Raw genomic sequence first — 16347 nt, 5'->3', positions numbered from 1 at the left:
CGTAAACGTGACCGCCATTTTGGACATGTAGTGGACTTTGGCTCGAATCAGTTTGAATGCGAGGAAGGCGACAAACATAAAAGAAAAAGGAGCGAGATGCAGAAAACTGTATTTACTAGTTTACTGTAATTATGATCTGGCAGCTATTTACACCGGATCCAGTGTAAATAGCTGCCGGAGCCAACGTCCGAGCTTGCTGGAGCGCGCTACGGCCGGCAGCGAGCTAGCGCGCTCCGGAACCTTGGACGTTGGCTCCGGCAGCTATTTACACTGGATCCGGTGTAAATAGCTGCCAGATCATAATTACAGTAAACTAGAATGGAATGTTAACAGCAATGTAATGCCTTTTCTGGCTAATTTTATTCGTCTTACCTCCAACAAAGTAATCACTACACAAGCGTTGGTATGCCGCTATCCATCTTCTCCGTCGGTCAGCATCTACCGGGATCCGATAAAATGATAACCCTTGACTTGTTTGTTGATGGTTACTACATCCAGGTGCACAACAATATAGTGGCATGATGGAAGTCTTGCTGAAAATAAACACTTTCTTTGCTGCTGTTCCTCAATGTTGGCTGTGGTAAACTACTGGTAGTACATGTCCAAAATGGCGGCCGCGTTTGTCGTGACGTCACATGAAAAGGGTCCATAGCCAAGATGGGGGAGGGGGTGTCCCTGACACAGATGACCTGGTACAAGGGATTGCACTCGGCTATTCAACCCTGCACATGTGACATAGTCAGACAGCAATCATAACATGCCAATTTCAATTTCCAAGTGGTGCCGTCCCGCCTGGGACGGTTAAGATAAAATAATTTTAAAATAGACAAAATAGTTATATAAACATCAATGAACATGCCACTAATTTATCTAAGTTACCAGCAGCAGCACAGAAAGGAATGCAATAACAAATATCAGACCTTACTTTATCAGCTTTCACAAATGCAACATTTAATACAGAATCTATAAAGTTCTAAATTCGCTGCATTTTCACCAACACTAACCTCATTCTTAAACTCCAAGTTTCATTTACAGGGAAATCTTATTCATTTCACCAGTTGGGCAAAATAAACCAACATGCAGAACATCAAACCCATCTGTCAAAATAAAGCCAGCGCTCTAATGAACACACTCAGCACTGTCTACTCCCAGGCCTTTTCTTCTCTATAAACACAATGCTCACAGTAAATGGGGGTTTAAGGCAGGGGCGCAGATAGGATTTTTGAACTGGGGGGGACTGAGCTGTCAGCAAATGATTCCATTTTGTGTGTGTGTGTGTGTATATATATATATATATAGGGGCGGCACAGTGGTGTAGTGGTTAGCGCTGTCGCCTCACAGCAAGAAGGTCCTGGGTTCGAGCCCCGGGGCCGGCGAGGGCCTTTCTGTGTGGAGTTTGCATGTTCTCCCCGTGTCCGCGTGGGTTTCCTCCGGGTGCTCCGGTTTCCCCCACAGTCCAAAGACATGCAGGTTAGGTTAATTGGTGACTCTAAATTGACCGTAGGTGTGAATGTGAGTGTGAATGGTTGTCTGTGTCTATGTGTCAGCCCTGTGATGACTTGGCGACTTGTCCAGGGTGTACCCCGCCTTTCGCCCGTAGTCAGCTGGGATAGGCTCCAGCTTGTCTGCGACCCTGTAGAAGGATAAAGCGGCTAGAGATAATGAGATGATATATATATATATATATATACACACACTACCATTCAAAAGTTTGGGGTCACTTTGAAATGTCCTCATTTTTGAAAGAAAAGCACTGTTCTTTTCAATGAAGATCACTTTAAACTAATCAGAAATACACTCTATACATTGCTAATGTGGTAAATGACTATTCTAGCTGCAAATGTGTGGTTTTTGGTGCAATATCTCCATAGGTGTATAGAGGCCCATTTCCAGCAACTATCACTCCAGTGTTCTAATGGTACAATGTGTTTGCTCATTGCCTCAGAAGGCTAATGGATGATTAGAAAACCCTTGTACAATCATGTTAGCACAGCTGAAAACAGTTGAGCTCTTTAGAGAAGCTATAAAACTGACCTTCCTTTGAGCAGATTGAGTTTCTGGAGCATCACATTTGTGGGGTCGAATAAATGCTCAAAATGGCCAGAAAAATGTCTTGACTATATTTTCTATTCATTTTACAACTTATGGTGGTAAATAAAAGTGTGACTTTTCATGGAAAACACAAAATTGTCTGGGTGACCCCAAACTTTTGAATGGTAGTGTGTATACATGTTATTTCACCTCCCTCACTGCCATCACCAGGAACTACCTGCAGGCCAGGACAATGATAACATTTTAACATAGCCTATGGAAATCCAAAGTTTACACATTATCATCACGCACAGAAATTGCAAAACTGCAAAACTAGTTTTAAAACCGCTAAGTTCCAACTGTTAAACATAGCGAGAGGCTGGGCTACGTGTGTGTGTGTGTGTGTAAAGTGTAAACCAGCGCATCCTGACTTTCTAACTATGCCTGTGTGTTGCGTGAGCGGCAGTCAGTCAACAACTCTTCACAAAGTTTCCTTATGAAACAATATGCTCGCTGAAATTATGGCAGGGAACGCCAGATTAAACATTAAAACTGCCTTCTGAGCACTATATCTACAGGCTACCACCAAAAGAAGGAGGCTACCAGAAAGGCTTCTCTACTCCGTAAGATTTTACTTTCACTACGACATTACTTTGAACAGACTATCAAACAATTGCAAGGTGATATGATAAAGTAAGGCACAGTTTACTTACAGTCTTTTTTTTTTTTTGAAAAAACGATGCAATTGTTTTCTGCCTTTTGGCACCCTTCATCATGCCGTGTTGGGGTCCTGAACTAGCAGGAGCTGTCCCCGATATGCCTGTCAAATTTGTGGGTAACCATAGCAACCAAGCTCGAGCTCGCAACCTGTGCAGTCTGAGCAGTTGCAACTATGTCTGTACTGCTGTGCACCTTAATAAACTGAATGGTAATTAGTCTTTTGATTTTTCCGTGAGGTTTGCCTTATGCAAAGAAAGACAGCATAGACGTTTTTCCTCCCTATAAGTAGGGGGGACCGAACGAGGTGAATTTAAATCTGGGTGGGACGAATCCCCCCGTCCTCCCCTCTATCTGCGCTCGTGGTTTAAGGCCCATCATCTTCCCAATCTGGGTTACAGTAAATGTATATACACTCTGTTTTGACCAGATCGATGTGTTTATTTAGTTTTGTGATTATTTATTTTGATTATTTTTGATCTAACTACTTAATTTATTACATGTCTACAATATTCCTCAATTCACACTCCAGTGTTGATCAAACTGCCATGCAGTACAGTGGGTTGAACACAGGCATTAATACACAATGGTGACAAATAAACCCACGCTCTTCACACCTCTCATGGATGAATGGGATGGGAGCGGCATGCATCCATATCCTACATTACAATTATTGGATCATTTCATTATTTCAACCAATTTATTGACTGAAAATGCAGTGAGTCAAGTTTCCAAATGTGGCCACATGAGGGAAACCAACAGCCATCCAGTACAACATCAGTTATTATTATTATTATTATTATTATTATTATTAATAAATACATTTTCTAACAGGCAACAAGCCTCGCACTGATAAGCCCCCCCCCAGCTATTTCCTACAGATTTATTGCTGAAACGCTGACTTTAATCAACAAAGGGAACATGCACTTCCTAAACTTGGCCACACGATGGCAATCAAGAGCCACGCAGAATACACAGCGCTGTCTAACACACCCATTATTATTTACATTATTCATGAATCTTTAGCATTTCTCCTAGTATTTCCCTACTTAGTTAATTTATTATTATTATTATTATTATTATTATTATTATTATTATATGTGTTTCTACATTTCTCAGTATATAGATGTTAAACCGGATTTGTCCTCAGGAGCGAGCTACAACTAGTAGCCGTAGGTCCAAAGGAATTTAATTGTTTCTTCATAAGCATCATTTTCATTTTTCCAAAACTTTCCGCAATATTCTCGCTGTTCCTAACAAGGCAGTCTTTTGGAGATGTTCTATTTTAATACTCATGCCGATCTTTTTAATCCATTGTCCTAACTTATTCGGTTCATTCTATAATTAGGGGTACATGTCATGTCCACAGGTTGTTTTTATAAATTTTACAAAATATTCACTTCAAAAAATTATCAATTTTACATTGGTACACATTCTTTTTTAATTTAATACAAAACGTCAGCAAATCCCATAGTTTATTTTGCAGAAATTGTGTACACTACATTGGAAATTTTTTTGTGCTGTCCTATTTGTTAAAGGTCAAGGTTTGTTCTCCAAATTAACAGTAGGATGCATGTTTTTGTATATTATTTTCATCATTTTTTGTTGAAAATAGCTATTAAAACATGATAAAGGTGTTTTTTAAATCTATTTGACTCACGACTATATATTCAATTATTCACTTTGCATGTGTCCGAGAAATCTCTGTCAACTGTGTTAGCCATTGGCAAAACCCCTTTAACTCAGCAATGGTTTGCTCCAAAGTCACCTGTCCAACAGCACGTGATGTCACTTCCTTCAGTGGAGGAAATTTTAACTTCAGTGTGGTCCGTCTTTTCTCCTCCTCCTCAATATTTCATCAATATTATTGTCTGCACATAGAGTGGGTTAATTGCTCGTCAACTGTGTTATAAACATGTTCACGTGCACTTGATTTAGATATTATATTTACAACACTTTAGAGAAAGATTGTTTAAACAGATGTTGATCAAGGTCATGAGGTGACATTTTAGCACCTAGTGGCTAGCACAAGGGCCTAAAATGAAAGAAATGTCGTGTTACCCATCAAGTGTCGGTGGAGTGGAAGAACATGTCTGCTTTGGCACAATCAGCTCATCAAAAGAAAAGGGCCCCGCAGCCATATGGACCCATCTATCCCCAATACTTGACCTGGTCAAGGCTTCCTATCCCAATGTGACTGTGGTACACAGTCAGTTTTTCACAGTTTACTTAGTTTCTTTGAACTGCTATTTATTTTACTACACAAACTATGTTCAGAACACTCATGTTTTTTCTGCTTGTTTGGGGACTTCTGCTCGTGCTCACAATGGGGCAGCCGGCATATAGCCATGGGGCTATTGTTTACACCAGGGAACCCCTGCTAGCACTCAGTAACACCGCATGCTCATACATGCACAAAAAAAAACCGCATGCCAACATCTGGCTCATAGACACTCCTGCTCTGCAGCTCAGCATTTAATCCACTGTTTGTTTTGGGGGTTTTTTGTGGCTACTGCCTCATAAAGGCGAAGCGAGGCAGTAGCCACTATTGCCTCTTTTCCACCAAAGCAGTTCCAGGGCTGGTTCGGGGCCAGTGATGGTACTGGTTCACAACTGGTTCAACTTGCGAGCCAGCTGAGAACCAGTTTGCTTTTCCATAGCCCGGGTGCTAAGGGGAGCCACATCATTGCATCACTGTATACGTCAGTTACGTCGCTGCGTTTGCATAAAACTTGGCGCGAACATCCAAGCAACAACAACACGGAGAAGAAGAAGCAGCAACAACAACAATGGATGACTTCGCATTTGTACAGCTGCTGCTTCTGGCTTTACAGTGGTTCATTGGGATCAGAAACCGGCAGATCCAATATGTTTGTGCTGCTCGACAGACTTTGATTGGATGGCAATTACGCTCTAGGAGACAGGTAATAACCTAATAACGTTTTGACTCTTACTTACACTGAACATGAGATGGTTATGTTAGCCTTTGTTCTGAGCTAATGTTAGCCAGTGTTATGTCCCTGCTGGAATCGCCACAAATTCACAAACATATTACTGGCAATTTTTAAGTCGCCGCTCATATCTACCACAGCGGTAGATATGAGGATGCTTAGCTCTGTAATGAACTTAACTTACTGAAGTGAATGTAAACAAACTGCATGGAAATACAAGTGAATGATTTATGTTTAACCTCATTTCTTTAACCCTTTTGCCTCACTAAGGACATTTTTGGCTTGTCGGTAGTTAATTTTCTTTATTATTTTGACTGTGTTCATACATATAGAAATATAATAAGGTCAGAATATAAAGTATGGCAAATGTGCTGTACATTAACTCCATGAGTAAATGTAACACTTATGTTTCCAACACTCACACATGCACATTTATTTCTCAGTACACATCCCACTCTAATCTAAGGGGAAACAGAGGCACAAGGGTTAAGTACCATGATGAATATTTGTTTGAGTATCGATGACTCTCCACACAACATGTTTATTTACCTATACATTTTTATCTTTACAGGTAATCTTGCAACTGATGGCAAGGCGGAGATCACATGTTGTCTGGGCACACCCAAGATCTCGCTACTGGTGGGACACAACTGTTCCTGATTTCACCTCTCACCAGTTCATGCAGAATTTCCGTGTGTCCCGAGAGTCGTTTGAGTATATCTGCAGTCGGTTGAGGCATGTCTTGGGGAGAAGGAACACAAATTACCGTTTGTGTGTCCCAATCCAGAAGCGGGTGGCTATTGCCATCTGGAAGCTCGCCACTGGCGGTGAATACAGGACCATCAGCCATCTTTTTGGAGTAAGCGTGAGCACCGTCTTTAATTGCATTCAGGATTTCTGTAACGCAGTCATCAAGCTGCTGCTCCCTGCCCACATAACATGCCCTGATGCTGAGAGGTTAGCGGAAATGGCTGCTCTCTTTCAGAGTCGTTGGAGAGTGCCACAGTGTGTTGGTGCAATAGATGGAAGCCACATTCCCATTATAGCACCAGAAGAGTATCCCCAAGACTACTACAACCGGAAGGGATGGCATTCGGTTGTTCTGCAAGCAGTTGTAGATGGCAGAGTTTTTTTCTGGGACGTGTGTGTTGGCTTTCCAGGGAGTGTGCATGACACAAGAGTCCTAAAACAGTCACATTTGTGGGAAGTCCTAAGTGATGGAGAACTTCTAGGTCAAAGCAAAGTGACCATCTCTGGCTGTGAGGTTGGACATTACCTGATAGGTGATCCAGCCTACTCCATGCAGAACTGGCTGATGAAACCCTTTTCTGACACTGGCAGATTGACCCCTGAACAACACATCTACAATTACAGCCTCAGCAGTGCACGATCGGTTGTGGAAATGGCATTTGGGAGATTGAAAGGACGGTGGAGGTGCCTACTAAAAAGAAATGACTGCAAACTGGAACTGTGCAAGAAAATGGCGCTGACCTGCTGTGTCCTTCATAACATCTGTGAGGAACATGGTGACAATTTCACTGAGGAGCACCAAGATAGACATGCCAACATCCAGCTTCCTCTTCAGGCATTACCTGAACATGGCAGTCAAGAAGGGGCTGACATTAGAGCCACTTTAATGGCCTACTTTAACAGAGGGAATGAGTAATTTGTTTGGTTATTTTGCTATTTACTTCATGTCAATGTTGCTTAATTGTTCAGTTTGATAAGTTCATAGAAATGAGTCATTTATTTGTAAATAATGTGACTGAAAAAGGTAGCTTGTTGTTCTTTCATTATTTGTTTTCATAAGCTCTAACCAGCTTTACTTGTACTTATTACACAGTTAAAATAATTTTACATCACTAGTGAAAACATATACAAGCAGACATGTCTCTAGAAAAAATATTTATTTACATAGTGCGTGGAAACACAACATAACAAAGTGACGTGAGCAGTGCAAGGGTGCAAAAAAAAGTGGTGTGATTATTTTCTGGCTTGTGCCTCCATTACAGACACCATGCGCCCCATCATGCTGAGGAATGCACTGTTGTCTGCCTCCAGCTTGTGCAAGGCATCGTTCATTTCCTTGCTGTGCTGCAGGAACCTCTCGTCCGCCCGCTCAAGGTATTCCAGGAGCTCAGTGTTGCTGTCTCGCTTCCTCTTAGCTGTGTACAAAAACAGAATAATGAGTTTAAAAGTTTTTGTTAAGTCATAAGTAGATTAACAGAGGTTCAGCAATACAATATAAGAAGCATGTCGGCTCAGCAATAAGAGCATTCGTTAACTGTTTACGGCTGGTAGGGGATTTTATATGAATGACTGTTCACTTATTACAGCATGTATTTATATTATAAAGTCACACTATTAGGTATATATCCATGTTTGCATAGTATCCGATGAGAGACATACTGCTGGATACTCAGCACACCAACTTACCAGGTCTGGTCTGCTGTGATTGTCCTGAGCTGCTGGATGATGCAGGAGAGCTGCAGTGGAGTGGAGACATCAGGTCCTCGTCCCCAATGCTGGACAACTCCATAAACCACATAAAAACAGCCAGTGTTGGGAAAGTTCACCTTCTACATGAACTATTTCAAAGTTCAGTTCACAAATGTTAAAATGAGCTAGTTCATAGTGAAAAATTTTGAACTAAGTTCACAGTTACAAAAATGAACTAGTGAATGAAACTATGCGTCAAATTTCATTATAACATTATACAAACAAACATTAACTGAAGTAGCTAGTAATGGTCACTCACTAAAAAAACTTTATGCAAGGCAAAAATGTTTGAAAAGAAACTTACCAGGCTGTGATTGCAGCACCATCACCTCCAGCATCGCCGTCGCTGAATTTAAGGCTCCAGTGGTGTTATTTGCCGGTCTATCACCGAGGACCGAATCCAGAATATCGAAGTGGGGGTTCTTCCTCGGCCGCCCGTTGCCGCTTCAACCGAGCTCCTTTTTTTGGTCCCTGTAGTCTTTCTTCAGTTTCTTTAATTTGTTGCTTATCTGCTCAAGAGTGCATTCGTATCCTGCCGCAGCCATCTCTTTTTGTATTTGGTATAATACGGGTTTGGTCCACATAGCACCCTCCAGTTTCGCCTGGACTTCATCTGTGGACCATATCGCTAGGAGACAGGTTGTCTCCTTCACAGACCACTGCTGCTTTACTGCATCCATATCTCATCGCTTAAAAATATCTCGTCGCTTAAAAAATACCTCGTCGCTTAAAAATGGCGACTTTTCATGGTCTTGTTTTTGTTGTTGGTCTTAACTCCGCCCCCCTGCTGACGTAAGCGGTTCTTTCCTCTGGCCCAGCAGAGAGTTGGTGCTAGCCTGGAACCGGTTTTTCTGGCCCCAGAGCCAGTTCTTTGTCAGTGGAAACAGAAAACCCGGTTCCAAACTAAGCACTGGCCCCGAACCAGCCCTGGAACTGCTTTGGTGGAAAAGGGGCATATGTCATCGTGTTGTAAGAATGAGTGTAACAATAGCGAAACTTCATAACCAATCAGCACTTATCCTGATCAAGTTCGATTACCCGTTCTACTTCTGGATAAACTTAAGAACCAATCAGAACCAGAAACGGAATAAGAGAAACCTCATTATAACTTCATAGTGTCGTAAGATAATCGGCAGATAAAAAGATAAACGAAATTCACTACGTGGTTCACCAAGGCTACTGATTTGATATTGAGTAAGTGGTGTTCATTTTAAGAAAATTTACCTTTTTGATTAACACGGCTTTTGTTTGGTCCTTCTGAAAGGTTAAATGAAAGGTTTTGTAAGTTTTTTTGAGTTTTTTGGCAGATTGAGAAGGTGATATCAAACTTCTGCTATAAAAAAAATTAGCATAAATTTTTTAATTGTATTTTTTTATTTCAGAGTCTTTACACTCCACTTGTGAAACAAAATGTGCTCATTAGTTCAAAATAATGCTTTGAAGACAATTCATGAACAAGTGCTTTCGTACTATTTTGAAAATGGATCTAGTTCACAGAACTGCATTTATAACAAAATACACTAAACAAAATTGGTAACCAAAACACTCCAAGCCCTGATGCTGCTCACAGTTTGGTGATGCTTGCAAGAGATGAGGTGAGTAGAATTGATAACATGTATATATGCTATATTTACTGTATGGACAGGGGATCAGAAAACTATTTTATTTGTAAGCAGTAGCCACATGGACCTATAGGGTACCTATTTTTTTCTTCCCCATTACAGTTTGTAATGTGTTTCCTTGTCGAAACACATCGCAATGAGTTATTGGTTGCATTTGAAGCAGGAAATTTTACATCCAATCACAATAACGATGTTAACAAATAAATCAGACAGTGCACAGGAATTTTAGTGAAATCCCCAGAGTTGTGGTCTTGACCGGTCTTGAGATAAAATCTTGAGTCCTCCATGTCTGAGACCAAGACAAGATTGAGTAAAAATGTGGTCAATTCCTAGACATGACCGAAACCTTCAAAAAGTGGTCTTGAGATTAGTCTCAAGTTCTACAACACTAGATTAAACCATAGGTTCATAAAATGTTTCTAAATCTTCAGTGTTGCATTTATATTTTTGTTCACTGGAGAAACAGGAAGTTCTTTGAAACTGTTTCCATCTCTCCTGGTAATTGTAGAGCATTGTGTAACCAACAGATGGCAGCAGATGGAGTTGGGGAGAGAAAATAGATTGAATATGAGAATCAAGTCCCTCTTTTTAAATTAATGAGGAGAGAAACATAGCATGACTGCACTTTCAGTGGCCACTGGGATACAAAACAACTGTGTGCTTTCATTAGTGCAACAACACGATTGGTTTAATATGATTCCCAGTTCGGTAAGAAGATTGGTTTTTGGGGACAGGGGAAAAAATACCTGAAGGTTTTTTAGGTTCTCGGTTGTTCGAAAAGTCACAGACAGAGCAACGATGGCAGCTCAACGTTTATTCACTTCTCAGTCCAAGAAATCAAGCACTGTTTTTGCCTGGTCTTGAACCAAGATCCTTTTGCATATGAAACAACCACGACACTACAGCAAGCATGCTAACTTCCTGTTACCTGGGCTGCAACACTAGAAGCAATCCCACTTAAGCACTTGTCCCCAGTGTTGGCTGGATTGTGGTTAGCATAGCCACCTTCCAATTGGGTGACCTGGGTTTGATTCCTAGCCAAAGCATGTTCTTTTATGCCAATATCTCATTGCTGCAATGAAAGGCACTGGGAAGGAATCAGTTGCCTGTCACTACCTTGTTTGGACGTGACTGAGGGCTGTTCCTTCTGCTTTCCACTAGCAGTGTCAGTAGCTGTTCACAGGGCTGAATGACTTCGGTTTTCACCTGGGCCAACTTGTCCTGTGAAAAACAATGTGAAGTACACGAGTGTGATTTTCTTTCATTGGCGACATGCTACTTTTTCCACAAATGGGAAACTGTACAGTCACTGTTTTAGATTTAACAAGCAAAAGTGTCTACATGTTGGCTGGTCTAAAGCAAATACTTGTTGATACATGATCGAAAGTCAGTGCCATTTTGCTGAGTTCTGATGCTGTGTGCAGCCCTCTTGACTTGACACCACTCCATAAATGAGGAAGGATGTTGTATTTGAGAACACCACCTCCTTATGATGAATTGCAATTTCCATGCTTCCACAGCCAGTGGAAATGTAGAGAATGCTTGTTTGTTTGTTTTTTACAGCAGCTGTTATCTCCCTTGATGGAAAACCAGAAAGGCAGGGAAACCGTTCCAGCCAGGTTTTGTCCTGATGACCATTTGCATGGAGGAGAACATGACAACCGCTAATCTACCAAAAGTTGTCCAGTCCTGACAAGGGTCGGTCTTTCTGGCTGTTTTGAGAGTACCCGATTTTATGACACCTGGACATTTATGAAAGCAAAGCATGGACCTGCCAGGTTTCTCAGGAGCCTCCGTTCGCTTGTTAGGGAAAAGGGATAACCATGATAGAGCAGAAAATACCTGAAGGTTTTTCCAAAAGTCACAGGCTAAGCAGAGATGACAGCTCAACATTTATTCACTTCTCAGTCTAAGCACTGCTTCTGCCTGGTTTCAAACCAGGGACCTTTCACATGTTAGCTAAACATGCTATCCACCACACTACAGAAACCACAAAAGGAGTATTTAACTCCTGTTGCCTGGGCCTCAAGAAAAGCAAAGCTCACGCTTAAACGTTTGGCACAAGGACGGGAGCATGGCCTCAGCGGTATGGTGGCAAACAGACGGTCGAGAGTAACAATGACGAGGTTCAGCATTGAAAAGCACTGGAGCAACCGTCGAAATGTCTTTACCATCTATCCTGAATCTGAAGCGGTCCTGAAGTTTGTCTTTCTTTAAAGCCAGGCTGCTAGACTTGGATGGCTTAAACTTCATCTTTGACCATGTCATCAGTCTGCCAATGTCCTCCAGCATCCATCTTCCTTCAGGAACAGACTTTGTTGTAATAGTCATGCCATCCATGAAGGCTCTGAAGTCATCCATGAAGAACATAATTCAAATTCCAGTCACTGAATTACAAAGTAATTCATTTCTTTGTGTTGAGATCAAAAAAGAAAAAAAATCATTTAAATTCTAAACTGTTTGAGGTTCAGTGTGGTGAAGAAGCAGTTGTACACATATAGGCCAGTAATGTCATGCTCAGGCCCATGGCCGTAACTACCATTGAGGACACCGAGGTCATGTCCTCTGTATTTTTTTCAGAAATTTAAAATTGGTCTACACTGAATTTGAGCAGTGATCAATGTAAAATGCAGCGTCCACATCCACATGTCATCTGTATTTCCCCCCAATAAAATTTACATTTGTCTAATGTCATCTGAAATCTCTCAGCCTCTATCTCTATCGTTGCCATGTCTAACGCAGCGTCACGCGACGTAGCCTATACTAGTGTCAGCCGGGGAAGTTGGGTTTTGGATAAAACAGGCAGGGTGTAGTCTATGCTCTATCACATATGCCTACCTAACCTAACATAGGCTAATAGTCACATTGCATTATAGAGCTTTACCTGAGTGCAAAATGAAAACGTTGCAACAAACTAAATTAAGGTTTGGACAGCTAACAGAAGAGCAGGGAAAGAGAAGGAGGGAAGGTGAGAAAATATTGTCAGTGCAGTGGCAGACCGTTCAGCGGTGTCATGCCAACTTTCCAAGGGGAAACGTTTAATTGTCATTGCCTATTACAATTTAGTTAGCATTTCGAGAAATATTCAAAACTACGTTGTCACAGGCAGGGCTGACTAAACGGGCTTGTTTGAGTAACTCTCTCTCTTTCTCTCATAACTCTCTCTTTCTCTCTCACTCACTCACACAGACACACACACACACACATAATACACTCTCACACACTCTCTCTAATACATAGTCTTCACACAGAACTAATAGCCCTACATTCTAATGTAATTTAAGATAATGAAATGTAAATAATGCCAATACTTCAGGTAGCTGAGCAATACACTCAGTTCAGTTCAGTTTTGACTTTTATGTCAGACAAAACTCCACAGTTATGATGGCACAGTTTTAGAATTGTTGAAGTAAATGTGTTATGAGCCAAACTTACATTACAGGCAATGGTGAGAACACTCTGTTTCAGAGAATGCATGCAAATGGATCTCAATTCAAGACAGCCAGATAGACTGTTGCCTTTACATTACTGCTCAGAATGTCTCTACACATACAGACACCCACAAATAACACACAAACTCTCAGTCTCTCTCTCTCTCTCTCTCTCTCTCACACACACACACACTCACACTATTATTATAAGGTGTAATACTAAAGCTTACAATTCAGCAGTTCACACCCTTTCTGTCATGTGGATGCTGCAATGTAAATAATGCCAATACTTTAGGTAACTGGTACTTTAGGTATGTATACTCAGTTCAAGAGTTCACTACCTTTCTACTTTTATGTCAGATAAAACACCACAGTTATGGTGCCACAGTTGTAGAATTGTTAAAATAAATGTGTCCACCACCAAATCTATCCTTGGTTTGTTATTTATTTATTTAAGTTGTACGAGGGGGGCTTTCGGTGCTGTCAGCCATGCTTGACCTCGGTATTTGAAAAATCCTGGTTACGGCCCTGCTCAGGCCATGATTTATGACTCCTGAAATAATTCCATTTACTATATTCTACAAAAATCAAACAGATGCTCAAAACATTCAGAAAAAATACTTTTTGATGTGTCCAGCCTTATCCTTCCCGACCTGGCCACATACTGTACATTTGCATAAAGCAAGCATATTTGTACACTCCCACTTCCCAAAGTGTTTATCCAGCAATACATCATTAAAATAATCTTTTCTCAGAACATATTCACTGGGATTCATTTGCACTGAATAATATGATGTGAAGTCATTTTTCATAGTCATTGAATTCTATTGCCAAGATTAGGTGCAATTATTTCATATAATAAATCTCTGTTCAACTCCAAGGTTTTAGAAATAATACAGTCAAAGCAATGTAAAGATAAATTAACAACTAAAATATTTTATCAATCCAAAGACAGGCAATGCACCATTAAATTCAGTGATAGAGTCTTTCCATTAATATCGTGTGCTTTCTGGGATTGTAACTGGGATGTATGGTCAAATGGCTGGCCGAGGTCAACAAGAAGTTTTGGCTATGGACTCCAAGCCACAGTGCACAACACATGTGGGTTTGTATCTTATTGTCATTGGAAAGACTTTGCTTAAGTGCATTTGGGAATGCTAGTGTACACAGTCAAAATGTTCATTTTTCCAAAAAAATTCACCTTGCTAATCTGGGCACCCAAGGACTGAATTAGGTTCGCTCGAGAATGGAAATTTTCTGTTCCCTGTGAACTTTGGGACGCCTTACCATATCTACACCCTAAAATTAAGATGACAGCACACTGTATGCATACAATCCAATCCATGCATACAATGCACTCGTCCAGTTTGTGCATGACAAAAGCCCCTTCATTTTATAAATAGTGTTGAAAACAATGAAAAAGTGGTAGTAAGTTGCCTTTTATGAGTTATACAGAGACAACTGTTGGTTTGTATCCTTGAATCGTGCTGTTGAACAAAAAATAGGGGACAAATGCCCTATTGTTCATTTTGTAAGCAAAAAATATGAATAAGTTTTCAACAGCTGCAATTCCAAGAGGAGATGTCTGATCCAATGCAGAGAACAAATTTTCTCATTTCAGCATTTCTTTAAGCTGAATGAATAATGTTATTTGATTGTTTTACTGAATTCTTCAGTCAAGAGCTTAGGTTACTTGGTGCTGATTAATTTTCTATAACAGCAGCTCTGACAGCTGCAAGGCAAATCACATGTTTCTGTACAACCCTGGTACCAAAAATTGGAATGCTGTGTAAAATGTTCATAAAAACAGGATGCAAAATTTTGCAAATCACAGAAACAACATAATCCATTGAAAATAGTACAAAGACAACATGTCAAATATTGAAATTGTATTATTGTATTTTTTTTAAATTCATGATCATTTTCAATGGAAAGTCAACAACGCAATTCAAACAAAGTTGAGATTGTGTAAAAAAAGAATGGAAAAACTGTGTAATGCTGAAAAAACTGCTGACACATCTCACAACTAATTAGGTTAACTGGAAACAGGTCAGTAACATGAGTGGGTATTAAAAGAGAATCCCAGAAAGGCGGAGTCTCTCAGAAGTAAAGATGGGGAGGGGTTTGCCAGTCTGTGAAAGATAAATGGTGCTACAATAACTTTCAACATAAAATTGCAAAGAATTTAGGGATCACATCATTTACTGGACATAATGTCATGAAAAGATTCAGAGAATCCAAAGTAATCTCTGTATGCATGGGACAAGGACAAAAACTAATCGTGGATGCTCCATGATCCTTGAGCCCTCAGGTGGCACTGCATTAAAAACAGACACGATTCTGTAGTGAAAATCACTACATTGGCTCAGGAACACTTCTGAAAACCACTGTCTGTGAACATAGTTCATCAATACATCCACGAATGGAAGTTAAAACCATATATAAACAATATTCAGACCCACCACCACCTTCTCTGTACCTGAGCTCATTTACAATGGACTGAAGCGAAGTGGAAAACTGTCCTGGGGTCTGATGAATCAAAATGCAAAATTATTTTTGGAAATCCCAGATGCTGCATCCTCCAGGCTAAAGATGAGCTGGACCATCTATCCAATTTGTTATTAGCACAAAGTTCAATAGGCAGCATCTGTGATGGTATGGGAGGGGGCATTTGTGCACATGGCATAGGTAGCTTGCACATCTGGGAAGGCACCATTAACGCTGAATGACATACACAGGTTTTAGGGCAACACACTGCCAATGTCCTGTTCAGTGAAGGCCTTACTTATTTTAGCAAGACAATGTCAAACTGCATTCTGCACACATTACAACTATATGGCTCCATAATAAAAGAGTCGGGGTGCTAAACTGGCCTGCCTGCAGTCCAGACCTGTCTCCCATTGAAAACAGTTGGTGCATTATGAAATGCAAAATACGATAAAGGAGACTCCAAACTCTTGAGCAACTGAAATCCTATAATCAGGCAAGAATGAGACAACATTTCTCTTTCAAAACTACAGCACTTGGTCTCCTCAGTTCTCAAACATTTACAGAGTGTTTTTAAAAGTAGAGGTGATGCAGTACAGTGGTAAACAT

General features: G+C 40.6%; 1 protein-coding gene across 1 annotated transcript; it reads left to right on the top strand.

Annotated features, from left to right (window-relative positions):
• The first annotated feature begins 6285 nt into the window (after positions 1-6285).
• Positions 6286-7365, top strand: LOC132866587 (uncharacterized). The gene has a single exon (XM_060899395.1). The coding sequence runs from the start codon at positions 6286-6288 to the stop codon at positions 7363-7365; it is 1080 nt and encodes a 359-aa protein (XP_060755378.1).
• Positions 7366-16347: the final 8982 nt, after the last annotated feature.

This window comes from Neoarius graeffei, chromosome 18 (assembly GCF_027579695.1).
Source record: "Neoarius graeffei isolate fNeoGra1 chromosome 18, fNeoGra1.pri, whole genome shotgun sequence".
NCBI classification, from domain to species: domain Eukaryota; kingdom Metazoa; phylum Chordata; class Actinopteri; order Siluriformes; family Ariidae; genus Neoarius; species Neoarius graeffei.
This window is presented reverse-complemented; position numbering and strand designations above follow the sequence as displayed.